At 61.7% G+C, this 20921-nt stretch overlaps 2 protein-coding genes and 2 non-coding genes across 5 annotated transcripts; all 4 read right to left on the bottom strand.

The window, feature by feature from the left end:
• Positions 1 to 7201: 7201 nt before the first annotated feature.
• On the bottom strand, positions 7202 to 9684 carry RPS11 (ribosomal protein S11). The gene is made up of 5 exons (XM_085067760.1): positions 9583 to 9684; positions 8643 to 8774; positions 8340 to 8415; positions 7721 to 7850; positions 7202 to 7373 (listed from the first exon to the last, which is right to left on the bottom strand). The coding sequence occupies exons 1-5, from the start codon at positions 9595 to 9597 to the stop codon at positions 7250 to 7252; spliced, it is 477 nt and encodes a 158-aa protein (XP_084923886.1). The 5' UTR covers positions 9598 to 9684; the 3' UTR covers positions 7202 to 7249.
• On the bottom strand, positions 7492 to 7581 carry LOC146443988 (small nucleolar RNA SNORD35). The gene has a single exon (XR_014855815.1). It is a non-coding gene; the product is annotated as a small nucleolar RNA SNORD35 (small nucleolar RNA).
• LOC146443987 (small nucleolar RNA SNORD35) lies at positions 8162 to 8246 on the bottom strand. The gene has a single exon (XR_014855820.1). It is a non-coding gene; the product is annotated as a small nucleolar RNA SNORD35 (small nucleolar RNA).
• Positions 9685 to 11188: 1504 nt separating the features above from the next.
• On the bottom strand, positions 11189 to 19941 carry FHIP1B (FHF complex subunit HOOK interacting protein 1B). Of its 2 annotated transcripts, none has more exons than XM_085067170.1 (14): positions 19818 to 19941; positions 19423 to 19464; positions 17617 to 17883; positions 17291 to 17539; positions 16492 to 16878; positions 15670 to 15828; positions 15503 to 15589; positions 15212 to 15379; positions 14926 to 15005; positions 14541 to 14713; positions 13026 to 13979; positions 12779 to 12957; positions 12320 to 12482; positions 11189 to 11795 (listed from the first exon to the last, which is right to left on the bottom strand). In XM_085067170.1, the coding sequence occupies exons 3-14, from the start codon at positions 17752 to 17754 to the stop codon at positions 11524 to 11526; spliced, it is 3009 nt and encodes a 1002-aa protein (XP_084923296.1). In that variant the 5' UTR covers positions 17755 to 17883; positions 19423 to 19464; positions 19818 to 19941; the 3' UTR covers positions 11189 to 11523. The 2 variants fall into 2 exon arrangements, with proteins under 2 accessions (XP_084923296.1, XP_084923384.1); XM_085067258.1 differs by having other exon boundaries at positions 15670 to 15780.
• Positions 19942 to 20921: the final 980 nt, after the last annotated feature.

Here is a 20921-nt window from a genome sequence, read left to right as displayed (position 1 = left end):
ATTATCTAGCTAATTAATTATTTCAATTAACTGCCCTCTCTGCCCTGAGCAGCAGAGCAGCAGTGTGAGGGCTACAGGAACAGCACAGGCAACAGGACCCCCAAAACCAAGGCACAGGGTGGGCAGAGCTCCACCTGAGCAGTGGCTGCAGCAGCCACAGGAGCTGCTGCCCCACCTGGAACCCCCCGAATCCCAGGATCACTGAGGGTGGAAAAGACCTTCAAGATCATCAGGTCCAACCTTTGACCAGTCACTCCCCTAATCAGCCACCCTCTGAGGCCATCGAGTCCAGCCGCTCTCCCAGCTCTGCCAAGGCCACCACTGACCATGTCCCCTAATGTCACACACATAAAGGGGGGGGTGTGTGGTAGCAGCAAGGAGAGGGGGATGTGAAGGTCTGCAGGTCCAGCCATAGCAAGCTGAGCAAACCCCATGGGAAAGCTCACTGGGGAAAGGCTGACTCAGCACAGGCTGAACCCACCACAGCAAATATTGTCACTGCACACCAAAAATGGCAAAGAATTACACAGAATGACATAGAATTACACATAATTACACATGATTACATGTAATTACTCTCCTGACTCATGCTGCAGTGACAGCCATCCTGGTCTGCCTGACACAGGGCATGGGCAGCAGCTTCCCAGAGCTCAGATAAACAGCAATTCCACGATGGAAACCCCTGTGGCTCTGGGCTGTCACAGCCTGCAGGTAGGACCTCCTGCCTGGCGTGGGGACTCTCCAGGTGAGCAGGTGGGATAAGGCTGCTGGTGCTGGAGCAGAGCACAGCAGTGGGGTGAACATGGGGTCAGGTCTGCTCTGCCCCATCACAAGAAGTCCCCTGGGGGCGTTGGGTGCCACAGGAACGTGGCTCAGACAGGGACAGAGACCCCCAGACAGGGAACAGTCGGACACTGGAGCTGGCCGAGGGACAGCTGGGAGAGGGACATCAAACCTGTGCCCAGGCTCCTGGGCAGGGGCTGCCACACCCTGAACGCCCCATGGAACCCGCAGGTCCCCCTGCTGGTTCTGCCCGTGCTGCTCTCTGATGAGGGAATTTTCCAGCACATCCTCATTTTGAATGAGGCAGGTAAGGACCTGGAGGGGCACAGTAACCCTGGCAGCGTCCTCCAACCCACGGTGGTCATGGTGCCCACACTGGTGACACCAGAACTGTCACTTTTAGTCGTTTTCTCTTCCAAAGCCATGGATCTTTCCCCAACAGGTATCAATTGCCAGGACATTTGGCAGCAGCTCCTCTTCACAGGTTTGTATCAGGTGTCTCCAGTCCCCAGTGCCACCCCTGCTCCTCCTCCTCTGCCTCCTCTGTCCCCATGCCTGTCCCTGAGGGTCCCAGGGTCTTCCCTGCCCCGTTCAGGAAATACAGGCTCATTTCTCACACAGGTTGTGCTGGAACATCCATCACTCCATGTCTAATCCCATCAGGGCACTGTGGCAGCATCAGTCCCTGCACTCCTGGAGCTAAAGCATCCCCACAGGGCTGGAGATGGAGTAGGACAAACAGCCTGGTCAAATTCTGGAGAAATAATGGAGAAAAAAGAGAGTGAGGGAGACTCTGACTGACCACGGGGCCATGACATGGTGTGGGACAGGGCTGGAAAGTGACAGCCCAGGCTGGGGAACTGGGATTTCCAGCCAGGAAGCAGCTCCAGCAGGGAGCCCAGCACGTTGTCACTGTCACAGTCTGGGAATTCAGTGCCTGGAGCTGGGCTTGGGGCTGGGTCCCCATGGAATGCTGCAGCTCTGTGTGCACACAGGCTGGGGACAGGGTCAGGAGCTGCCCTCAGAGGCCATCCAGTGCAGAATGGGTCTGAACCACACTTTGCTGGAGCCAATGTGCTCCATCTGTGGTCTGGTATGAGTGAAGAGCTCACAGGGACCTCAGCAGGCCCTTTCCCATCCTGAAGGGCTGAGTCCCTGTCAGATGGAGCAGGATATTGTGGGATGATGGAAAAAACCCTTGAGGACCTGACCCTGCTGCACTGTCTTGAGCAATACCTGAGAGAGGATGTTGTCCCCAGGAGATGATGGATATTGTCCCCAGATTATGGATATTGTCCCCTGTCTGCCTCAGGAAGCACTTAGCAATTCCCACTATGGGACCTTAAGCGTTCTAATCACATATGAGAATGATTTGGGTTGGGAGGGACCTTAAAGCTCCTCCAGTCCCACCCCCTGCTGTGGGCAGAGACACATTCTCTAGAGCACAGTACTCCAAGGCTGTTCAAGCCCAAATTTTATTCATCATGGGAATTACAAGACTTTCACCTTTGCATAATATTGAATTTTTTGAGTCCTGGGAGGTGACTCTGGATGAGCTGCAGGAGTACAGGGAGATGAGGGAGAGCTTCACACTGAAGCCAGGGGTGACCACAGCACTGACAGAAGGATGAGCACAGGTTTGGGAGCCAAAGCATGGGACAGAGTATCCTGAAGTGACTGTGGAACATAAAATAGAGCATCGCTTCCCAGAGGTGCAGGAAGGGAGCGAACCAGGGCTGTGTGCATCAGCAGGGCAGCTGTGGGGCCAGGAGGGGATGAGGTGGCAGCAGTGGCCTTCAGTGAGAGCACGAGGAAGGTCTCCCAGGAACTCAACAAAAGAGCTCTGGCCACGAGGACGCTGAGACCAAGAAAGCCAGCAGCATAGCACGTCCCCGTGGCTGCAGATCCATGGATTAAATTGAGTTTGCAAATTAAATTCCTCAAGAAATAATGAAACATGCACAGGCTGGTGCTCCAGCATGGAGAGTTTGGTGATAACCCAGAGCAGCAGCCACACAGCCAGGAGGGACAGGGGGGCACCAGCAAGAACAGGGCTGGGGGTGCTCAGTGCCTCAAGAGAGCAGCAACTCAGGAGCTCAGAACTGGAAACATAGCCTGGGTTTGGCTACCAGGAATCACAGAATCATTAAGGGTGGCAAAGCCCTCCCAGCCCATGCAGTCCCAGCTGTGCCCAATGGCCACCTTGTCCCCAGCCCAGAGCACTGAGTGCCACAGCCAGGCCTTCCTGGGACACCTGCAGGGATGGGGACTGCAAACCTCCCTGGGCAGCTCCTGCCAAGGCCTGAGCACCCTTTCAGTAAAGATTTCTTTTCTGGTATCTATTTTTTCCTAACGTCTCATATTTCCTGACACCTAATTTTTGCTGGAGCTGCTGGGGGAAGAGCCAACATAACAGCCACCATGGAGAGCTGAATTGTCAGTCCAGAAGAAAGAATCCTCACTGGCAGGACAGAGGTACAGCAGGATGTGGAGCTGGAAGGTGGTGGCTTGGATGGCCAAAGGAGAGCAGAGGAGAGCCACCACAGCCAAACCGGGGCTGAGGCAAAAATTGCTGCAGGTGCTTCCAAGAGAGGGAAATCCATGAAAACTCAGTGGGTAGATGCCAGCCAAGCTGGAAGTTTGGGTAAGTGACTGCTTCAAGGGGTCCAAACCATCCTCAGACCCTTCCTCAAACACTTCCAAAGCAGGGGTCATTCCAGATACCTCAGGGGGAGAAGGGGTGGTCCTGGCCAAAGAGGACCCATGAAGCAGATGTTGCCTGGACTGAGCAGATGGGTGAATCCTGTCCCTTTTGGGTCTTCTCCAGCACAGAAAGGACATGGAGCTGCTGGAGTGAGCCCAGAGGAGACCATGGAGCTGCTCCAGGGCTGGAGTCCCTCTGCTCTGGGGCCAGGCAGGGAGAGTTGGGGGTGTTCACCTGGAGAAGAGAAGGATCCAGGGAGAGCTCAGAGCCTTTTCCCCGTGCCTGCAGGGGCTCCAGGAGAGCTGGAGAGGGACTGGGGACAAGGCATGGAGGGACAGGACATAGGGAATGGCTTCCCACTGCCAGAGGGCAGGGAGAGATGGGATATTGGGAAGGAATTGTTCCCTGGCAGGGTGGGGAGGCCCTGGGATGGAATTCCCAGAGAAGCTGTGGCTGCCCCTGGATCCCTGGCAGTGTCCAAGGCCAGGTTGGACACTGGGGCTTGGAGCAGTCTGGGACAGTGGGAGGTGTCCCTGCCATGGCTGGGGGCTGGAATGAGATGGGCTTTAAGGTCCCTTTCAACCCCTGAGAAACTGGAGCTGGGGAGCTTCACCTTGGAATCACAAGCCCCTTAGATCCACAACAGTCTCTGCATTTGGGAACTTTGGATTGAAAACAGAGGTGACAAGGGCAGTCCAAGGGTGGTGAATTCCCACTTTGTGGCACATGCAGGGAGAGTACGAGGAGTGCCTTTGGCAGCTGGAGCAAGGGCAATCACAATAACTGAGCTGCCCAACAGGGGAATTCATTCCAAAATTTACCAGCCTTAAGAGAGCTGGATGGGGGATGAACGGATGAAGTGAACTCTCAATTAATGGAATTGAGGGGCTGAGCAACATTTGCTCTGTGCTGGCAAGTTGGGGTTGGCTGAGGGACATAGCCAGGGCCATGGAACAGCCACCAACTCCTCGGGCCATGGATTATGCCACAATGGCTCTCCTGTGCCAGGCAGAGGCTCTCTGGAGCCATAGATGGTGCCAGGCTGACTCTCCACGTCAGGGAGATCTCTGAAACCGTAGATCAAGCCAGGCTGACTCTCCCATGCCAGGCAGAAGGTCTCCAGAGACATGGAATGTGCCAGCTGGCTTGCCCTGTGCCACAGCATTCTCCATCCCTGCAGCCCCAAACCCAGCAGTTCCTGCTCTGGAGCAAAGAAGGAAAAGGACTAAGTGCCCCACTCCTGCCACTGGAAGGGGGTTAGACCCTCAGCTCTGACACTGAAGTTTCTGTGAACTTCTGGCAAAAGGTAAAACCCACGAGCTGGGAAATGGGTGTCCCTGAGGGGACACAGATCCTTCCACTTGCCACTGCTGGGAGCTGCTTCCCAAAAAAACCCCAAATCCAGCAGCTCTGAGCATGTCATGAGGGCTAAGGAAGGGATTAGGAAGGGATTAAGAGGGAAAGCTTTTAACATGAGCTGTCCCTGTGCCAGTTCTGCCAGGTGCAGTAGGAACATCACTGGGAGCCACAGCTCCCAGCAGGGTTCAGGGCAGCAGGGACACAGGCCACCCCCAGCTCTGACACCCCAATAAAACAAGCTTGGTATTAAAAACAGGCTTGTTGGGATAATTCACAGGAGAGGTGCATTAGCCAAATAAATCTGCTTAAGGGAGTGAAGGAGGAGGTCTAATCACTCCAGGATGAAGGCTTGGGATAATCTCCCAAGGAGCAAATAATTGGGCATTAGCATGAGGAGGATGTAGGCTCCAAGCAGCCTGTGGATTGGTTCTGGCCCTGGGGGTTTCCATATGGGAACCATGGGGAAAAACACCACAACCCTCAGTGCTATAAGACTCCCAGAGCTCCCCTGGAGTGAGCCCTGGCTCCACCTGGGAATGGGCATGGAAGCTTTGGAAGTGCCACCAAGGCAGCCTGGGACAGCTGTCCTGGGAACAGGAGGAGAGGTGGGACAGGAAGGATGAGGATGGGAATTTCCTCAGGGATACAGGACTGCACAGAGCAGCCTGAGCACTACTCCCCTAGTGTGACAGGTAAAGGTGTCCCTGTCACCAGAGTCAGGACCCCCAGCAACCCCACCACCATGTCCCAGGGACAAACCAGTAGCATTTGGCACTGGGCAGGGGTCAGCCTGGGCCAGCTCAAGGCAGTGTCAGCTGAGGGCACAGGACCTACCATAGCCCAGGGCACAACTCTGTCACAGAAACATCATCAATGCAGCTTTCACAAGGCCTGTGCTCCCAAACCCACCAGTGCCGACAGATGGTGCAGCTGCAACAACGGAGGGCAGATCCTGCAGCAGGACCAAAAAACCTCTCTTGGGACCTGCTGCAACTCCCCTCAGGATATCAGAGCTCAGGTAACTCCCCTCAGGATAGCAGCACTCAGGTAACCCAGCCACAAGACATTCCTGCTGCCCACAGCTCCATCTCAGTCCTGGACCACACAGACTTGGGAAGGAGCTAGTCATGGAACTTGTCTTTCTTGTAGTCCTCTCTGCAGGACACAGCCTGGGCTGGTGGCACCACAATTTGGGGGTGGTTTTGGTGCTGGGATGGTTCACAGCAGTGTTGGGGGATTCCCCTTCCCCTACTCAGGAGCTCGGGGTCTCACACAGGTGCACCCCAGGGCCCAAGGGAGTGGCTGACATGTCCTGTTCCATGTCCCCCTTTCCTCCTGGCCCTATGTGCTCCCCTTTAACACTCCTGACTGGAGCACCTCCATGCCCAGGGCAGTGACATCACCCGAGGCTGGAGTTGGGAAATACTTCTTGACACCAGGAGGGCTCTGGTTGGGCACAGGGATCCGATGGTCCCTGTGCATCCCATCCAATTCAGGATATTCCACAATCCCAAGGTAACTGGGGAATGAATCCTAGAGCACTCATGGCAGCTGCTGGTACTGAGACACCAGTAAGACCCTCCCAAACTACGGGAAACTCTCCTTGTCATCCCTGGACACCAGGTCCCATGTGCTCTGCTGCTCCCTGATTTCCAGCACAAACGTGAGTCCTGTAGCTCTGGCAGGACCAAGAAGGAAGGTATGGATGCCACGGAGTCCCGAAAATCTGAATTTACTGGGAATTGTGTGAACTTACCTAAACACTGAGATTTCTTTCAACAGTGAGCACGAAGCATGGCTACAGTTCAGCCCCAGAGCTACAGCTCCAGCCCATGGCCAAAGGTGTGGGGCTCAGCTGGGGCAGTTGGAAGTAGCCAGAGGTCATGGAATCATGGAACAGTTTTGGTTGAGGGACCTTTAAAACTCATCCAGTTCCACCCCCTGACATGGGCAGGGACACCTTCCACTAGACCACACTGCTTTAAGTCCCATCTGACTTGGCCTTAAGACACTTTCACATGAAGGTGACACCCCAAGAGCCAGCCCCAGATGCTGCCACCAGTGCTGAACCACGTGTTCATGAGACACAGCCCATATCTGCCCCTGTCACCACCAGGTGACTTAATGTTCTGAACTGATTACCAAACCCACACCCAGCACCTGCTGCAGTGGTACCTGGAGACATGACCCAGAACAAACCAGCACTGAACCAGGACACAGCAGATGACAAGAGCAGCCAGAGAGTGTCCCCTTCTGCCTTGTGCTGTGACCTGTGCTCCCAGCACCACACACCTGAGCTCCCACATCACCTGTACCCCATCCACACCACACACATTTCAGCTCATACACTGGTAATTCCACTTTCCCAACTTTTATTCCTCCCACACCTCCTCCTAATAGGTGTCAGAACTTTTGGAACTGTTTCTTGGTGCCTGCAGCCTTGGTCACCTTGAGCACGTTGAAGCGCACGGTCTTGCTGAGGGGGCGGCACTCGCCCACTGTCACGATGTCCCCGATCTGCACGTCCCTGCAATGACACCTGGGCATCAGCGAGCTCCTGGCCTCACCGGTCCCTCAGAACCGCCAAACCTGGCCGTTCCCCTGGCAGGGAGCACAAGGCTCCCACGGGTACTGCCTGGAACCTGCCTCATGGTTCAGCACATGCCAATGGCATTGTCAGCAGCCCCTCACCCGGGGGACTCTGCAGACCATCGTGAGTTTGGACATCATCACCTGTGAGCAGGTTCCATGTGAGGAGAGGCTATGAACCCACCCATGTCCCACCCAGATGTGCCCTCCCCACAGTTTATATGAGTACAGCACTACACACAACCAGTGAAAGCAGGTGTGGGGACCAGGGACACAGGCACACACCTGAAGCAGGGGGACAGGTGCACCGACATGTTCTTGTGGCGCTTCTCAAAGCGGTTGTACTTGCGGATGTAGTGCAGGTAATCGCGGCGGATGACGATGGTGCGCTGCATCTTCATCTTGGTCACCACACCTGCACCACGGGGGACAGGGCACCTCAGACACTAGGCTGGGGACATCACACCTGATGGGTGTTGGGGGAGGATCCAAGGGGACTGGCAGGGATCAGTGTGGCACCTGATGGCAACACGCACTGATTCCAAAAACTTCTCCGTATTTACTGCCTCCTCACTCCTAAACCACAACCTCCCTATTTCTGCAATAAACCCAATTGTGGCTCTTTTTTAAGGCCTTCTAATACACTTCCTAACTCTCTCCACACCACTGGCTCCCACCCTACCCCCACACCTGCACCCCAGCACACCTGGACAACACCTGGTCCTGTCACCTGCATCAGTAAAGCCATGTGGCAGTGTCGTCAGGCCCGTGGTAGGCTCGGCAGACCATCGTGAGATTGGCATCATTTGTGGTTCCAGGACCAAGGCACGCTACAGCTACCTCAGCAGATTGGTTACCTGCCCCAGATCTTCCACGGGATTCCCTTGGGGATGTTCCAGCTCACCTGAGAGTATGCGGCCCCGGATGGAGACATTCCCAGTGAAGGGACACTTTTTGTCGATGTAGGTGCCCTCGATGGCCTGCAAGGACAGGTGGTGTCAGGTGTGCAGACACAGCTCATGCACCATCAGAGCCCAGAGGACACACACAGCACACAGGAATCGTGGAATGGTTCAGGTGGGGAAAAGCCATCGGAGACCTCGAGTCTCAACAGCACTGCCAAGGCCACCACTGACCCCGTCCCGAAGTGCCACATCCACAACAGGACCACCATGAGCCCCAGTCACATGCCCAGGCCCCTCCTCACCTCCTTGGGAGTCTTGAAGCCCAGCCCCACATTGCGGTAGTAGCGGGGCAGCTTCTCCTTGCCACCCTCGCCCAGCAGCACACGCTTCTTATTCTGAAAGATCGTCGGCTGCTTCTGGTAGGCGCGTTCCGTCTGGGGGTGGGGCAGGATGGGGGGTCAGCACGGGGCACGAAGCCAGGCCTGAGACCCCCAGCGAGGGATCCTCAGCACCAGCAGCGACCCCAGCACCGGCCCGAGTCACCTCCCCTCCAAAACCGCGGGCGCCAAGACCCCAACCCATCCCGGAGCACCGAGATCCTCTTCCCCCCCCCAGCCCTCGGGGCACCGAGACCCTGTCTCCCCGTCTCCAAAACCCCCAGACACCGAGACAGAGGCCCAGCCTCAGGGCACGGGACGTTCTGCCCTCCCACCCCAAACCTGCGGGGCACCGAGCCCCCCGCCTTCGTGCCACCAGCCCCGAGACAAGGGACCCTCCCCCCCGTCAATATAACCCCACGGCTCTGAATTCCCACTTCCCCCAAAACCTCGGAGGACAGAACGCGCTGTCCTCCCCCGAAACACCGAGAGCCGGCCGCGACGCCCCCTCCCCCAAAACCCCGCTGCAACGAGACTCCCTTTCGGCCCTTCCCGAAATCCAGGCGAATCGAGACACACACCCCCGCCCCGTCCCCCCTCGCCGGCACCGAGATTCCGCCCCTCCCTCGTCCCACCAACCCCGAGGAACGAGCAACACACACGCAGAACCCGAGAGCTCCCCTCCCAGACCCCCAAGGCACCGACCCCCGCCGCCGCTGCCCGGCCCGGGCCGCCTGCCCCGCGCCCCCCAGCAGCGCGCCCCCCAGCAGCGGCGGGCCGGGCTCGCCCCCCAGCAGCGGCGGGCCGGGCTCGCCCCCTCAGGGCTCTCCCGGGGCAGCCCCGGGCAGCTCCGCGCAGCGCCCACCTGCGTGTCCGCCATCTTGGCGCGCGCGGCCGGAAAGAGGCCGCGCCGCGCGCGGGGCGCGGGTTAACCCAGGGGCGGAGCCAGGGGCAGGAAGTGATGTCACGCGGCGGTGTGACGCTCGGGGTCACGTGAGCGCGGGGGCGAAGGAGCCGGAAGGGCTGGAGGAGCTCAGAGTCACACCTTGTCCCCAGCGCAGAGCACTGAGTGCCACAGCCAGGCCTGCCTGGGACACCTGCAGGGATGGGGACTGCAAACCTCCCTGGGCAGCTCCTGCCAAGGCCTGAGCACCCTTTCCATGCAGAAATTCCTGCTGCTGGCCAAGCTGAGCCTCCCCTGGCCCAGCCTGAGGCTGTTCCCTCTCCTGCTGTCCCTGTTCCCTGGAGCACAGCCTGACCCCCCGGCTGTCCCCTCCTGGCAGCAGCTCTGCAGAGCCACAAGGTTCCCCTGAGCCTCCTTTGCTCCAGGCTCAGCTCTTTCCCAGCTCCCTCAGCTCCTCCTGGGGCTCCAGCCCCTTCCCAGCTCTGTTCCCTTCTCTGGACACTCTGCAGCCCCTCAAAATCCTTCCTGAACTGAGGGACCCAGAGCTGGACACAGCACTTGAGGTGTGGCCTCAGCAATGCCTAGCACATGGGAAAGCATCACTTCCTTAGTCTTGTCAGCCTCACTGTTTCTGATACATAAATGACCTAATCTGGAGCAAAAACTTTAAAGAGATGAGTAGAAGTTGGTCACAAATCGATTGGGAACTAGGAAAAACTGCAGGGTTGCCAGGGCTGGAACTGGAGATGATGCAGGCAGGACCCCCCAGATTCTGGCCTGGGGGTACCTCCATGTCCCTGTGCTGGCTGGCTGACATTCCACCCTGCTAGGGAAAAGTTTGGAATAAACCTCATCCCACTCTCCTCCCAGGTCTTTCTGCACTGTGCAACTGGAGAAAAGCTGCACTGGAGACACTGAGTAACTGGAATAAACCCATGAACTATCAGAACAGGAAATCCAGACGTTCTTCAGTCACTGTTCCCACAAGTCACAGAGCCAGGGCTGGGTTTGGGACAGAATGGAGTCACAGCCCTGGGGACACCCGCCTGGCCCGGAAGGCTCAGTGCCCCCCAGAACCAACAGCCCAGGAGATGCCACCACTGGGGCCCCATCCCTTCAACCTCATCCCATCCCACTTCCATCCTTACCATCATCATCCCCGTTCCATCCTCATTATCTGCCTCTCCATCCTCATCCCAGTTTCCATTCTCACCCCAGCAACACTGGGAAACCTCTGGGTGATGGCCATGAACAGGGTCCTGGGGGTGTCCCAGGTCAGTGCTGGATGGGAACTGCAGTGGCACCGGGGGGCCAGAGCACCCCACACCTAGGGGGAACAATGCCAGCAGTTGCTCCAGAAGCCACTTGCTGTCCCCCAACAGTCACAGCTTCACCCCCTGGCCTGTGGCTGCACATAGCCCCCCACAGCCCCCAGAGCCGAGGAGGGAGCAGACACGGGGTGTCTCAGGCCACCAGCATGATGGGGGCACCTGGCCGTGCAGGGGGTGCTGCTATCCTGGAGAGCCCCCTCCCACACCCTGAGAGTCACACGGATGAGGGGAGGCGATGCCCTCAATCAGACCCTTTATTCTGAAGGGTTTTACACAGCACAGACACACATCCCCTCCCCATGCACAGCCCCCCCGGCCCCCACACCCCGGGGGTTGCATAGAGAGCGGCTGGGTGGGCACCAGGGACCCCCAGGGGGCCGAGGGGGGCAGAGCCAGCCCGCCCCACAACCCCCGCCCTGTGAGCCCCAGGGGCCCCCAGGGTCCTGCCCTGCCCCCTGAGGCACGAGGTGGGGGGCGGCCGCTCGTGTCCGAAGTGCAGCCCGGCCTCAGCCCAGCTCTGCCCCAATAAATTAAAAAGGTCCAAGTCCGGGGTTAAAAAGGGGCCCGGGGGTCACTCCTCGGGGGGCTCGGTGAGGAAGGGGGAGGTGACGGCATGGGCCTGGGCGATGGCCGCCAGCTCCTTGAGGAACTCGCTGAAGATGACGGCGCAGTACACGGCGTTGCGCACGCGCAGGGCCTCGCCGTGCCGCGCCGGGGCGGCCAGGGGGTGCAGCCCCCCGTCCCGCAGCCCCTGCAGCGCCAGCTGCGCCGCGTGGCGAGCGCGGGTCGGGCTGTTGGCGTGGCGCAGCAGCAGCTCCCCCAGGGACGGCTTCCGGCTGCGGGCTGGGGCACACCGGGGTAAAGGGTAAGGGACACCTTACGGGGTGGGAGGGACACGGGGGGGCATTCAGTCCCCACGGTAGCCCCCAGCACCCCCAGGCCCCCCCTCAGACCCAAGGGACAGCTTCTGGCTGCAGGCACACAGAGGATGGCATCCAGACCCCTGTGCAGCCTTCAGCTCCCCCACGCAATCCACAGCCCCTTCCACAGACTCCAACCTTCCCTACCACACAGTGTGCAACTCCCAGGCCCCCTCCCCAGCGTGTGTGTAGACCCCACACCCCACCCAGACACCAGGCTCCCAACGCAAACCCCAGCCCCTTGTACAACACAACATGCAGCCTGCTGCCCTGCCCGGAGCCTCCCTCTGCAGCCTCCATCCAGCCCCCCCAACAACACACTGTGCAAACCCCAGCCCCCATGCAACACACAGGGCAGCCCCCAGCCCCCTGTGCCACTCCCAGCTGCCTGCACAACCCCCAGCCCCCACACAGAGCCCAGCTGCCCACCCAAAGCCATGCCCTCACCCAGGCTGTCGGGGCGTCGCAGGGCAGGGGCAGCCCCGGGCCCCTCGGTCCAGTCCAGCCGCCCCCGGGCAATCAGGTACTTCTTGGCCTTGAAGAGCAGTGCTGGGAAATCCTCCTGACTGGCAGCAAAGCTTTCAATCTTGTTCTTCACTGAGCCCAGCACCTGCAGACCACAGGATGGGGGTCCCCTCAGGAATAGTAATCCCCACAGGAATGGGGATCCCCATCAGATGGGGGGCTGCCTTGAGCACACAATGCCCCTGCAGGAATGGGGGGGTCTCTGCAGTAACAGGTGCTTCAGGGCATAGGGAGATCTGTCTCCAGGAGGGGTTACAGCCACATGCCTGTGGCACTTAGGGACACATGCAGGGCAGCATGGGGGAAACTTGATGACCTTAGTGGGGTTCTCCAACCTCTTCCCATGACTCTGTGAGGGCAGGGGGTCACCAGGGGCCATACCTGGAGCAGGGACTTGACACTGGGCTGGAAGACCATGTTGGTGTTGAGCAGGAAGGAGCGGAGCAGGGGCTGAGGGTAGCAGGCCAGCTGGGCCACCAGCCCTGTCAGCAGGAAGTTGACGTAGAGCGAGTTGTGGGGCATGTTCTCCAGCTTCCCAAACAGCACCGACACGAAGGGACCTGGGGACACACGGGGGTCAGGCACGGCCCTGCAGGCAGCTGGGACCCTCCCTGCCCCCTGTACCCACCTGTGAAGGGCTGGCTGGGCGGTGGCCCCACCGCCCGCGGCGGGCTGGCCACCACCTGCGCCAGAGGGTCTGGGGGCCGTGGCGGTGCCCGCCCGGTGCCCGCCTCCCCCTCAGGCAGTGCGGCAAAGCTGGCGAAGGCCTCCTCCTCCTCATGGGACAGGGGCGGCTCAGGCGGTTCCGTGGGGGCGGCTGGGGTCCTCCCCACACCCCCATTCTGCATCTCAGCCTCAATCTCGCGCAGCTCCTCCGTGAAAGTCTCGATGGAGACACCGGTGCCAGGTGGCTCGGCGGGCACGCGGGCCAGCAGCTCCTCCAGCAGCGAGTCCACTGAGGGCAGAGGCTCCCAGCCAGGGGGCTGTGCCCGGGAGGCCCCATTCGGTGCCCCCCCACCACCCTCCCCCTCACCCTGAGGGCTCCGACGGACCTTCTTCACCACCACATCCCCCTCAGGCTGCCCTGGCTCAGCTACCCCATGTGCCCCATTCACCAGTGTCCCTCCATCTCGGGAATCAGGGCCGGCCCCTCCAGCACTGGGCTCATCACCCCCGAGGGGCACCCCCTGCGCCTCCCGCGCCCCCTCCTCCGGCAGCCCCCGCTTCTTAGTCCGTGGGGTGGGAGGTCCGGGGGGCCGCCCCGCGGGGCTGTCGGGGTCAGGCGTGGGGCCAGGGGCACGGGGGTCCTCGCCGTCATAGGGGGCCGACCAGACGCGGCAGGCCCAGGCGCAGCGGTCGATGCTGTGCCGCGCATCCCGCAGGTAATCCAGGTAGTTCCTGTCCAGCTCTGCCACCTCATCACGGGGGCCAGGCCGGGCGGGGCTGCCCGCAGGGGGCCCAGGGGAGCGAGGGGCAGCAGCCTCCGCGGGGGCCGCGCTGGCCTGGCGCATGAAGAAGGAGAGGCGGGATGGCGTGGAGGGCTTCGGTGCCGGGGGAACGTCTGCGCCAGGGCTGCCGTGGCCTGCGGGGACAACGAGGGTCGAGCTGGGGCCAGGGGGAAATTTGAGGTGCCGTTGGTACGATGGCATGAGGCTCAGCACTGAGCCAGGATAGGAATGGTGTCCCAGGGGCTGCAGGGGTGGCACAGGGGAGCTTAGTGCCAGGACAGGGCTCAAGTACACAGGGATAGCATGGCATGGGGGACTGTGCCAGGATGGGGTGTGGACAGAATTCAAGGTGCCACAGGGATGGCACCAGGGGCTCAGCACTGAGCTGGGACAGCATCCAAGGGGACAGCAAGGCAGAGCTCAGCAGTGGCACAGGATGGGGCCAGGGCACGAGGGGCCATAGGGATGATAGAGCCAGGATGCAACAGTTGGAGCAGGGATGGGTTATAAGTGGCCACAGAGTGCCAAGGAGAGGGCTCCACATCAAGTCAGGAAGGGGATAGGGCTTAAAGGGCCACAGGGATGGCATGGGACAGCTCAGTGCTATGCCAGGGTAGGAAGGGAGTCTGAAGGGCTGCAGGGATGCTGGGCCGGGACAGGGTGGGGACAGGGTCTGAGGGGCCACAGTGGCATACTTCTGGCCCAGGCGGGGGGCTCCTCATCCCGGTCACGGGGTGGTGGGGGGCTCTCAGGCCGGCAGCAGCGTGGGATGAGTGACAGGAACTTAGCTGCTGTCTTCCCATAGATGTCCAGGTCCCGCACCGCCCGCTTCTGGCTCAGCATCACGTGGCTGCAGGGCAGTAGGTACCTGGGGGCAGGGTGGCACAGGGCAGCTGTAGGGGAGACATGGGGACCCTCCAAAGGACCCCAGCCCCTTCACAGTGGGGCAAAAGACATGGCTTCCCAACATCTATAGGCCCAGCTGGGAGCAGCTCCCCAAGCTCATCCCAGAGGAGCCCCCAGAGTGGTCCAGCAGCAGGTGATCCCTGCCCCCCTCAGCTCCCCACCCCAGCCCGTTACCTGAGCACCAGCTGCAGCATCACATCCTCGCAGTTGAGGCTGAGCAAGGTCCGGAAGAGGCTCAGGGACACCATGCACAGCTGGGGACAGTGTGGAGTGTCAGAGCGGCAGCAGGGCAGGCAGTGGCACCCACCCCATGGCAGTACAGGGGAAGGGGATGGGAATGGGATGGGACAAGGATGGGGATATTGCAGATGAGACAAAGATGAGGATGGGGATGTTGAGGACAGGGATGCTTGGGATGGGATGGCAATGTTGGGGGACCGTGGGGGGCCACGGGGCTCACTCGGGAGTTGCTGTTGATGCGGCCCACCAGCGTGTCCAGGATGGTCATGTTGTCGTGCCGGTGCAGCAGCACGAAGCGCAGGAAGGTTTTCAGCAGCGCTGTCTCGCTGACACTGCGCAGAAACAGGTCCAGGTATGCTGTGCTCGCAATCATCTCTTCCACTGAGGTCTGCAGGAGGAGCATGGTAGCTGGGTGCTACAGGGATGGGTGGCATGGGGCCCTGCCCACCCCTACGGGCAGTGGTATGGGCAGCAGACCCCCATCCCACACCCACTGCCAGGGGTCCCTCACCTTGTGCAGTGCCGGACCCATGACAGGCACGAGGAACCCGTTGTGGACGTAATCCACCAGTTGCTTCTGCACCAGTGGGTGGGCGACCTGCAGGGCCACATGGGGCTCAGGCAGCCTTCTATGGAGCTGAGAGCCCCTCCCAGCTCCTCACAGCCCCTCAGCCCCACCTGGATGACGGCATTGCAGAACTCAAGTGAGTTCATGAAGAGGACGAGGGAGGAGACGCCGATCCAGTCCTCTCGCCGCAGGAAGTGCCAGTCATCTCCCCGCACCTCGATCTTGCGGGGCAGGGAGGAGTACAGGGCGCTCAGGCCCGTGGCCAGCACCTGGGAACACATGTACTCGGCTGCCCCGCAGCCCCTCGGACCTCCGGCTGTTGGACCCAAACCCCAGGAACCTGCCCCCCATGGGAACCTGCCCCACTCCAGCCTCACTTCAGGCAGGGCAAGTGGGCTGGGCTCTGCATCCACCACTGACCCCAGCAAGTGGCCCCCTCATCCCCGACACGACACTGGGCTCCTCCTTCATCTCCAAGCCTCCCATCGCCACCAAGTTCCCCCATCATCTCCAAGCACCCTGTCTCCAGGCCCCTCATCCCCAAGATCTCCATCATCTCCAAGCCCCCCATCATTTGCAGACCTTCCATCATCCCCAGATCCCCCATCATCTCCAAGCCTTCTATCCCAAAGCTCTCCATCACCAAGCTCCTATCATTCCCAAGTCCCCCATAATCTCCAGCCCTTCCCCCTCACCATCCCCAAGCCAGGGCAGGACTTCTCCTTCCAGGCCTGTCCATGGCTCTTGACCCAATGGCCCAACCCAACCCTGTACCAGCAGTGCAGGGTCCCAGCACTGTCCCAGGGAGGGGACATCGCCCTGGGAGGGGGACACCATGCCAGGGAAAGGGGCATCGCCCCAGGGAGGCAGACAACACCTCAAGGAGGGTAACACTGCACCATGGAGTGGAATGTCACACCGGGGATCCGTACCGGGCAAAAGTAGGAGTTGTCGGTGATGGACTGGGCCACGGCACGGTTGCTGGCCGACATGGCCATGATGAGCAGCAGCGCATCACGTGCCTGCTGGCCCCGCGCGCCCTCGTGGTGGATGAAGGGGATGAGGAGGGAGAAGATGATGAGGTTGGCCGGGCCCTGGTCTGTGTGGCTGTGGAAGAAGAGCTCCAGGATGGCTGGCTCGCGGGCCACGGAGACGCAGAGCTGGTTGAGCAGCAGCACCAGGCTGTTCTCGAGCGGGGCTGAGGCGGGCTCGGCGCAGACACTGAGCAGGCGCAGCAGCGGGGTCAGCACCGCCTTGTGCCGCAGCAGAGGCTGCCGGGCCTGGCTGATCAGCATCTCGTACAGCTTCAGCTGCTCCACCTGGGCAGAGGGACAGGGTGGGAAAGGTAGAGAGGCCACTGGGTCCAGCTGTTTCTCCAGCACTGCCCAGCCCACTGAGCCATGTCTCCAAGTGCCACATCCACAGGGCTGAGAAATCCGCCCAGGGCTGGGTATTCTGGCACTGCCCTGGGCCACCTGTGACAGGGCTGGACAGCTATTCCCATGAGGAATTTCCCCCAACAACACAGAGTTTTAGGATGGCTCAGGTTGGAAGTGACCTTAAACCCATCTAGTCTCAACCCCAATCCAACATGAACATGCCCTGGGGCAGCACCCAACTCTTGGCCTGGCTGACCCTCAACCCACCACCTTCAGCCCTTGGATCCAGCCTGTCAGAGCCTCCCCACAGACCCCCCACCCCTGCAGACCTCTCTGCTCCCCCCACTCAGACCTTCCTCTCCTCGGTGAAGTCGCCCTGCAGATGCCAGCACAGGAGCCGCTCCAGCAGGTTCTCAGCAGCCACAAACTCCAGGATGGGCCCACAGGCCACATCCCCGTCCCCCTGTGACCTGTCCCTGTCCCCATCTGCCCGGGGCCGGTCCTCAGCCAGCAGGTTCAGCATCTGGTAGGTGTTGTTGCGGACAGCGCTGAGGTCGTCGGGGGCTGGCTTGCTCCCGCGCCGCTCCAGGATCCGCAGCACCTGTGGGAGGGGCTCAGTGGTGGGGGCAGGGGGCTGGAGGGTTGGGGGAGTCCCTGCTGCCCCCCCACCCCACTCACCTGTGCCCAGTGGTTTTTGAAGACCATGAGGCAGGTCTCGGGGTCAGCAGTGACGGGGGGCTGCAGGCTGGCACTGCGGGGGGCTCGCTGCCCTCCTGCCCGCGGGGTCAGCTTGCTCAGCCAGCTCATCCTCTCCATCAGCACGGGGGTCACGGACAGCACCGGGGCACCCTGACCGGTCTGGCTGCAGCCTGGCACCACCGCGGGGGCACAGGGGAGCGGGTGGGATGCCAGGGTCCTTTCTCCATGCTGCTTCCAGCAGCCAGGCTGCAGGGAGAAGAGCCATCAGAGAGACCCGGCCCAACTCTGCACCCAGCAGCAGGGAGGGAGGGAGAAGGGAAAGTAGAAAGGAAGCCAGGAGAGAAGAAAGTCAGGAGGAAAGGAAGGCGAGCAGGAGGAAAAGCAGGCAGGAGAACCAGAGCACCATGAACTGGGCCAGGTGAGCATGCTGGAGCAGTGGTGGCTGGAGGACTCTGGATGCCAGCCCTGCTCACGCCCAGTACTGGACTTTAAACCAGGAACTGGCCCAGCATGGGTGTGGGGAGCACCCAACAGCCTGCCTGGACACCGGGACAGCTGCCCACCCCCATGCTCAGCAGCACCCATGGCCACTGCAGCACAAGAGCGCTGCCAGGATATTTATAGGGTCCTGTGCCCCAGCACCACCACTGCTACCACAGGCACCAGCATGGGACTGAGCACTAAGAGGCCCCAGAGCCGGCAGCACTGCTGTGCCTGGGGACACACACACCACAGGGGCTCCCCAGCCTCCCACCAGCATGTGAGAAGAGCAATGGCCTTGAGTGCCAGTGCCACAGCCCTTGCGTGGGGCTTGGGGAAGTGAAAGCACCATTAAAGACACCCCAAACCACAGGAGCAGGAATGGAAACTGGCTGAAGCTGGGGCAGTGGGACACAGCACGGGCAGAGCGTGTCTATTTATACCCAGCACAGCCTGTCCCACCCACAGCCAGGACTCGTGCAGCTGCTAAAGTTAGTTCCACTGAATGCCAGGGCAGTGCCAGCCCCAGAACCTAGCCCTGTGGCCCCAGCAGGAACACTGAGGCAAAGACCACAATGTGGCACACCAGGGACATCATTAATGCAGGAACTTATCTGACACCTGGCCAGAGCCATGCTGGTGGGACAGGGACACCGGCTGTCACCAGCTCTGTCCTGGTACCAATGCCCCCACACCTGAACCTGGCAGTGCCCACCACACACCAAAGGACCCAGCCACTGGGGCAGAGCACGGGGCTGTGGCACCACACCAGTGACAACCCAGTGTCACCCGAACGGGCTGCAGCGGGGGAACAGCCTCCACCCAGGCAGCCAGCAGCCAGAGGTGATCAGGTGCCACCGGAGCAAAAGGGAAAGGGACACTGCAAGCAGGGACACCGAGGGCACAGGGAGAGGGGCCGCCAGGCAGAGACAGGGACACCAGGGGCACAGCCACCATGGGCAGAGGGGTGGCACTCAGCGCCAGGAGGTTGTGGATGATGAGCACCGGCCCCTCCAATGCACTCGGGAAACGGAGAACACCGTGAGGGTCACCGGGGAGTCGCAAGGGGAACGCCAGGCAGCGCCGGGGGTCCGGGTGAGGCCGAAGGTCGCCCCACGGCGAGGGGCTGTCACAGCCCGGGGCTGTCCCCCGCGCCGGGGACGCGATCCCCGAGCCCGCGGGAGGTGCTGCTCACCCGGGCATCCTCAAACCCGGAGCCACGGAGACACCGGGGCCGGGACCCCCTCAAGCTCCGGGGTCACGCATAACCGGGACCCCTCGGTGCCCCGGGGCCGGGCCGCCTACCTGGGTCAAGGTCGCGGCGGTCCCGTCCCGTCAGCGCCGCACCTGGGGAGGGCAGGAGGCGTCGGACGCGGGGCCGGGAACCCCCGGGACCCCCGGGCCTCAGCGGGGCCGGGCCCCTCGCCCCACGGCACGGCAGCCCGCTCAGGCCCGTCCCCGCAGCGGCCCCCTCACCCCGGCACCGCCCGGGCCGGCCCGGTCCCTCCGGCCCCGCGCGGCCAAGGGCGGGCGGCGGCCCGGGTACCCCGGGACCGCGGCGGAAGGGCGGCTGGACCTGCCCCGAGGCTCGCCCCGCTCCCGGCGCCACCCGCGCCCGGTGTCCCCATTCCCAGTGTCCCCGTTCCCGGTGTCCCGATGCCCCTCGGCCCCTCCCGGTCCGCCCCGCCGCCGCCGCTCACCGCCCGCCCCCGCTGCGGGCCCCGCGCGCACGACGCCATCTTCCCGCCGCGCCCGACGCACCGCGCGCGCTGGACACGCCCACCGGGGCCCGAGACACGCCCACACGGCTTGGTGGGCGGGGCCAGATCGGGAGAAACAGAGCGCTCATTGGCTACACCGTGAGCGGGGCGGGGCAGGGCGGGGCGGGGCGGGGCCGGGGGCGCGTGGCCACCAGCAATCCGGAACCGGGAAACGCCGTACCGGGACACCCCGGGACACCCCGGGACACCCCGGGACACCCCGGGACACCCCGGGACACCCCGGGACACCCCGGGACCGGGTAACCCTGTTCGAGCAGCTCCCGGAACGAGGCACCCCCAGAAACTGCGAACCCCTCTGAGCCGGTCAACGGGAACCGGATACCCAAGTGCTGGGACTCCCGGCGCCGAGAACCCCAATACAGGCACCACCCGGAACCGAGCGCCCGCTGGCCCAGGCACCCCTGTACTGGGACCCCTCGTAACTGGGCACCTCTGTACCGGGTGACCCTGTACCAGGATCCCCTGCACCGGATAACCCCTGCACACTGCACCTCCCGGAACTGGGCACCCCCGGAACACCTCTACCCGGCACCCCAGAAACGGGCCCTGCCTGGCACTGGGCACACTTGTACCAGATAACCTTGCAGGGGTTACCTGGCACCCCTCTGCCGGGTAACCCCGTACCAAGCACGGCCCTGGCACGCGCACCAGGTACTGGGAACTGCCACCACCTGCACAGGGCACTGCCTGGCACCGGCCATTGTCACCGGAGACTAGCCTGCGCCCCAGGACACCCGGCCACGGCTCCGTGCCCCAGCCTGCCCGGTGCAGCTGGCACAGTGGCTGCCTCAGCCCGGGTGTCCCAGGGGGCTGGGGCTGGGCTCTCGGTGAGCACGCTGGGGACATGTTGCTAGGACACACCCAGTGCTGAGGAGCCTCGTGGCTGGGTCCCCTTGAGGAGCCACACTTGGTACCGGGGCAGGCGGCAGCACTGCCAGGTGCTCAGGTACACAGGACCCGTTGGGTATCAGGACGCTGAGGATCTCTGCTGTGAAGGCTGCAGACCATCAGCTCCCTCCTGCC

Source organism: Lichenostomus cassidix, chromosome 1 (assembly GCF_008360975.1).
Source record: "Lichenostomus cassidix isolate B80296 chromosome 1, HeHo_3.0, whole genome shotgun sequence".
NCBI lineage: Eukaryota > Metazoa > Chordata > Aves > Passeriformes > Meliphagidae > Lichenostomus > Lichenostomus cassidix.
Note: the sequence above shows the minus strand (reverse complement) of the source record. Positions and strands in the feature narration are given on the sequence as shown.

Bases quoted from the DNA above. Each gene is read 5' to 3' on its own strand.
- RPS11 (XM_085067760.1), bottom strand. The intron at 8,416-8,642 runs GTGAGGAGGGGC...CTGTCCTTGCAG, and splicing joins GCTTCAAGACTCCCAAGGAG to GCCATCGAGGGCACCTACAT. The intron at 7,851-8,339 runs GTGAGCTGGAAC...CCCGTGGTGCAG, and splicing joins CCGGGGCCGCATACTCTCAG to GTGTGGTGACCAAGATGAAG.
- FHIP1B (XM_085067170.1), bottom strand. From the start codon at position 17,754: ATGGAGAGGATGAGCTGGCTGAGCAAGCTGACCCCGCGGGCAGGAGGG. The intron at 15,829-16,491 runs GTACGGATCCCC...ATGTGTTCCCAG, and splicing joins ACAACTCCTACTTTTGCCCG to GTGCTGGCCACGGGCCTGAG. The intron at 12,958-13,025 runs GTGGGTACAGGG...GTGTGTCCCCAG, and splicing joins GCCCAGCCAGCCCTTCACAG to GTCCCTTCGTGTCGGTGCTG.